The 6025-nt window shown below is 38.2% G+C and overlaps 1 protein-coding gene and 1 non-coding gene across 2 annotated transcripts; one reads left to right on the top strand and one right to left on the bottom strand.

The window, feature by feature from the left end:
• The first annotated feature begins 2801 nt into the window (after nt 1-2801).
• Nucleotides 2802-3918, top strand: B3GALT9 (beta-1,3-galactosyltransferase 9). The gene has a single exon (XM_039866673.1). It carries the CDS (start codon nt 2885-2887, stop codon nt 3857-3859), a length of 975 nt encoding a protein of 324 aa, XP_039722607.1. The 5' UTR covers nt 2802-2884; the 3' UTR covers nt 3860-3918.
• A 563-nt stretch (nt 3919-4481) lies between these two features.
• On the bottom strand, nt 4482-4600 carry LOC120605857 (5S ribosomal RNA). Its single transcript, XR_005653742.1, has one exon. It is a non-coding gene; the product is annotated as a 5S ribosomal RNA (ribosomal RNA).
• Between the last annotated feature and the right edge of the window lie 1425 nt (nt 4601-6025).

Raw genomic sequence — 6025 nt, 5'->3', positions numbered from 1 at the left:
TTTCGGTGCCTGGGCTAAAGCTTACTCTTTGCTGTGTATCCGAATGTGTCCAGCGCATTTATGTCCCTTATCCAATCTGATCTTGCTCCAACTCTGCGGCACTTTTTCTTATCCTCACTTTATGGAGGAGAGGGAGAAGCTAAAAGACTTGTCTAAAGTCAAACGAACCATTGAGCACCTTTTATATCCCAAACACTGTTCTAGAGGGTAGATTTAGTGAACAAAAAGCACAACATTATAAGAAAATTTAAGAAGACGTGGGTACACAGATCAGATAACTTCTATAAAAGGGAAGGCAGTACACTAAGGTAATCAAGAAACCCAAGCTCCCCTATATATTTGCAGCAAAGTCTCAAGCCAAATATGGTAGGAGTTTGATGACTCAAACTGAAAATATCAGATGGAGCTGCCCCAAAGACAATATTGTTTGAATCTCTTATGGACAAAGAAACCAAATTATCTACGTTTAAGCCCAGAGGAGAGAGTCAGGAGCAAACTTTATGGCTCTAAAAAAATGAAAATTGCAAAATAGCATGTGTTTAATTAACTATAAGTCCTATTTAATTGTTAGATTAATACATGTAAAAATTCATTCATTTGAATGGTTTTTGAGATTAGATTTCCCCACTTTGACCAAATTTCCAAGCCTTAGTAATGATTATTGAGAAAACAAAGACATCTTTAAATTAAATGAGTTATTCCTAGCCAAATAATTACAAAAACTGCTATGAATGACAAGTAGTAAATTCAAATGTAAAAAGAAAAAGAGGAAATATAGCCTGGCATGAGAACAGAATGTTCAGTACGACTGCTTATGTGACAGAAACATGAAAATACACTGGACGTTGTTCTTTTCTTACAATAAACTTGTTGGTAGAAACAGTGGGATAATTCTTACACATATATGCTCTAGAAGATAGCAAACATCAAATGCTCAGTCTCTTCAATTCAGGCTAACATGCACTATATGTTGTTTTCCGTTTTGAGATAAAGTTGCCTGGGAGAGGTATTGATTTTATAGTCCTTGCATAGCCTGTACTAGGAATTCAAAATCCTTCCCATTTCTTGCCTGTGCATGTACTAGGGGACAGGAACTACTCCAACTGCTCAGTTTCTTGAGAGGCACTCCAAAGACACTGTATGACGTTTCTCCTTGTGTGATGATGCTATGGAGAGGTGATGTGGGTGAACTATTCTTTCGACTCCCATGCATACTTCACCAGGCATAAAGACAAGGGGTCAGTTTCAAGAGGTACAGAAGATTGGAAGCATTCAAAGACGTTCGCTTTTTTAATCTTCATTCTGGAGTTCACTCAAGCTGTAACATTATCAGCCCTTGCTCTCCTATAGAGCCATCAGGTATTCTGGGACAAAAGCTCAGGTTGATTGGCCAGAAACCTTATCCTTAAAGTCTCAGGCACAAAGTACTTTACTTCAATTGCTGTTAGACTGGCATGATCCTGAGATACATTTGGGCACAGTTTGGCATCTGGACTCAATTTCCAAGGCCCTGAAATCGCTAACAGACAATATGCAGGTAAGCATTTATAATCTTTGAAACATTTGCTATCTATTAAAATAGGCTTTGAGGAGGCTGAAGTTTCTTCTATGTGTAAGTAATCAGCACTGAGAAAATGGAAAGTTCAGATTATAATTTCAGGAGTTTGTTTTGTTGTTTTTTCCCTATTGAATAGACATGTAAGTAAAAGATGGGAGTCAGGATTCTCTAGTGGTTAAGAGTGAGCTTTGGAATTTGACACACTTAAGTTCAAATCATGGTCTTACCCCACTCCCTTACCCTCTAAATGATCTTAGGCAAATTACTAAACAGCTGGGATACTCATCTTAATTTTGAAGAAATCTATCTGAAAGAGATACTCCCAGGGCTAAATGATTAAGGCACGTAAAGTGCTTAGCACAGTGTCTGGCCCATGGTAAGCGTTCAATAAGGGATAACTATTATTATGGGGGCTTCGTTGATCGAAGCACCAATGAATAAAGATTTAATTCCTTTAATGTCCCCTGGCTCTATTATATTACAGTACTGTGTATGCTCTTCCAGATGGAAAGTTTCCATCTCCTTTGATGAGGTGGAGTAAGCTTGGCACAGGTCCGTCCTAGATCTCTGAAGGGGTGCTATGCAGATAGCAGGAATCTGCCCATATTGACAGACATGTCAGATGGATTAAGGGACATTGTCAAAACAGACAATGTCATAATTAAGTATTAGATTAAGTTGAAAAGTTATACTGGAATAATGTAAATGTTTGATCGTAGCCATTGTGCAGTGGCCTACAAAAGCAACCGCTTCATTGAAAAATAGCCCTTGACCTTTGTAATTAGAAAAGAAATACATCATATATTTTCCTATAGATTTTTAGCACAAGGATGCCACTTGCTATTTCATATCCATGTGTCTGTCTCATTCCTCTTTGCTTCCCCAGTGTTTAACACAGTGCCTTGTATTATACCATAAGTAGACTTTCATCCAGACAAGCAAGAGAACAACCAACATTTTACTTAGTTTCCACTTTGTGACAAACACTGACCCAGCAGCACTGGAGAAGAGAGAGGCATGATGCCTGCTGTCCAGTTAACCATGATCTAGTGGGAAAGACAGATTAACAAAAAATAAATAATAAGAAACACTCTAGTGTACTTCTAAGTGCTATAAGAGATATATAAAGTTTTCAGTGGGGATAAAAACCGAAGTGGAAATGAAGCTTGAACGAACGTGTGTTCTTTTCTTATTTAGGTGACCTTCTGCAGACTTCGGACTCACCAGTGGTGTTTCATTCTGTTTAATGTTATCCTATTTCATGCCTTGCTTTTTGGGGCTGATTTTGTGGAAGAATACTTTTTGCATGCTTTGCCTTATGTAGATATGAAAGTTCTTGAAATTAAGGATAAGGCAAGAAAGTTGAACATGGAGCCCCTAAGAAGTAATCTTTCAAAATATTATATCTTGAGTCAGTCAGAAGTGTGTAAAGGGAAGAGCATATTTTTGCTCTCTCTTATCTTCAGTAGCCCAGGAAGTGAAACGAGACGGGACCTCATAAGGAAAACCTGGGGTAACGTGACCAGTGTCCAAGGACACTCTATTCTCACACTGTTTGCTTTGGGAATGCCTTTTTTGGTAACTACCCAGCAAGAGATAGACAAAGAGTCCCATAAGAATAATGACATAATTGAAGGAATCTTCTTGGACAGTGCTGAGAACCAAACCTTGAAGATCATCGCAATGACACAGTGGGCTGTGACTTTCTGCCCTAATGCCCTATTCATTCTCAAGGTTGATGAAGAGATGTTTGTCAATCTACCAAGCTTGGTAGACTATCTTCTCACTCTGAAAGAACACCTTGAAGATATCTATGCAGGAAGAGTTATCCATCAGGAAATGCCCAACAGAGACCCTAATAGCCAAGAATTTGTCCCTCTTAGCGAGTATCCAGAAAAGTACTACCCAGACTACTGCAGTGGTGAGGCCTTTATTATGTCCCAAGATGTGGCTCGGATGATGTACGTGGTTTTCAAAGAAGCACCCATTATAGTGCCTGCTGATGTGTTTGTAGGAATCTGTGCCAAGTCCATTGGCCTTATTCCCATCCACAGTTCAAGGTTTTCCGGGAAAAGACATATCAGATATAACAGATGTTGCTATAAGTTCATCTTCACATCCTCAGAGACTACAGATGCTGAAATGCCCCTGGTGTGGAAGGAAATTAATGACAGGAAAGAATGTACACTGTTTGAAACTTACTCCGGGCTCATTTCCTGCAAACTTCTGACATACCTTGACAGCTTTGAACGTTTTCACTTTGGTACCATAAAAAACAATGCCATGTATTTTGGTGATTAGGATTTCTTTGTTTTTCTTACAGGTATGTTCTTTTTAAAATTACTCCCTACCTTCTTATGGAAAGCATCCTCCTTTCTTGTGTTTTATGTAACTTTAATTGTGCTCAGAGAGTTGCAGTGTTTTTAGTGCCCTGATGTATATATTGAAATCTTACTTTAAGAAATTTAAATTGGTAGTGTGATCCTTTTACAACTGGTGAATTTTTAAAAATCATATTCTATAGAACTTTCATGACTCAGTGACAGCAGTGGTGACTGATTTTTGAGAATGCTCAGAATTAAAAAACACCAAATAAGGAATTTGTTGAACAAAATGTTCATCTTGTCTACAAACAGGAAACATTTTAATACTCTGGGTGGTGGAATTACATTTAACTTAGAAGTATTAGCTCACTAGTGTAAAGATTTGATCTCTAATTTTTTGTGAAACAATTTTCATCCAGTCCTAATTAGGCAGAGCCTTACAAATGGGGTGCAGCAAATTCACATTTCATGTCATGTTTACAGTCTGTATTATTTTGTTTAATTAATGATTATTATTATTATTTTTTTTAGGCGAGGCAACCCTTGGTTGACCTCACAGATTACAAGGACCTTGATAGCTTACAATTCTTTATTTTTTACGCCTACAGCACCTGGTCTTCCTAGGTGGTCTCCCATCCAAATACTAACCAGGCCCAACCCTGCTTAGCTTCAGAGATCAGATGGGATCGGGCTTGTTCAGGGTGGCATGGCCGTAGACTGTAGTTTCCTAGGGATGCCATAATAAACTATCACAAACTGGGTGACGTGAAACAGCACTTATTTGCTCAAAGTTCTAGAGACTAGAAGTTTAAAATCAAAGTGTCAGCAGGTTCATGCTCTCTTTGAAGACTGTAGTGGAAAATCTTTCCTTGTCTCTTCTAGCTTTTGGTGGTTGTCAGCAGTCCTTGGCTTACAGACGCATCATTTTAATCTCTGCCTCCATCTTTAGATGGCCTTCTGTGTGTCTGTGACTTCATATAATCTTTCCTCTGTGCTGTGTCTCTGTAAAATTTCCTTCTAAGGACAACAGTCATTGGATTATGGCCCACCCTAATGACCTCATCTTTAACTTGATTAGCAATCAAGCAGATCGATAACCTACCTATCTTGAAATAGCTCACACTCACAGGTACCAAGAGTTAGAATTTCAATGTATCTTTTGGGGGGATGCAATTCAACTCATAATACACTCTAATTTCTGTGTACAACAAATAGGCACTAAATCAGTATCCATCCTGGGGTTTTTGGGCATTTTAGGTGTCCCCAAAGTAATATATTTTGAAAGTTCCTGCCATGACATTTATTAAATCATATTTTTGTTACTGAACCGTAGCGAGCCTTAGTTTATATACAAAATCAACTTTATTGGAAGTATGGACTAAATGAGATATGGCAAATGTTTAGCATTGGATTTGGCTCTCATAGGAAGTATGAGGAGAGGAAGCAATTTTAAGATCATATGTTCTGAGTTAAACAGCATAGGGTCAATCTCGGCTCCACTTATTTGCTGTGACCTTGTGAAAGTTCCTCAACTTTGCTGTATCTGTCTCAAGTATAAACAGGGTAATAACAGTACCTAATTCCTAGGAGCTGGAGGAGAGCAACATGAGTTAGTAAATGAAAAGGATTTAGAACAATGCCTGACACAGTAACTACTTGCAATTATCTTCAAAATATAACCAAGTAACAAAAGGGGCACATATCTGACCAATCCTCAGAAAGCCAGGTAAATATTCTGGCTCTAGGCTGTGAGACCTGTCAGAGGTCCTTCATTTATGACTTAATGTCTGTGTCTGCAAAATGATACTTGTAAGGTTGCTAAGGGGATAAAATGAGAAAACGTGCACTAAGTGCCTAATATAAAGCAAATGCTAAGAAATGGTAGCTATTAGTAATAATGATAAAGAATTTTGCAGTTTTCTCCTAGGCTTCGTTCACTTTGACTAACTTGTAGTTCTCCAAATGTGTTCTCATTTTTCTATCTACTTCTGCTCATTTTTCTATCTACTATGCTGCTCCCCTCTATTCACTTATCTCCCACACGTCCTTCAAGATTCAGGTGTTTCCTTCTCTGGGAAAACTGCCCTCAAGTCTAGGATAGGTGTTTTGTTTTCATCGTTAGTGTATTTACTATATACTAATT

The sequence above is a fragment of the Pteropus medius genome, unplaced genomic scaffold (genome assembly GCF_902729225.1).
Source record: "Pteropus medius unplaced genomic scaffold, Ma_sr-lr_union100, whole genome shotgun sequence".
Taxonomy (NCBI): domain Eukaryota; kingdom Metazoa; phylum Chordata; class Mammalia; order Chiroptera; family Pteropodidae; genus Pteropus; species Pteropus medius.
The sequence above is the reverse complement of the archived record's forward strand: the minus strand, read 5'-3'. Positions and strand labels throughout refer to the sequence as shown.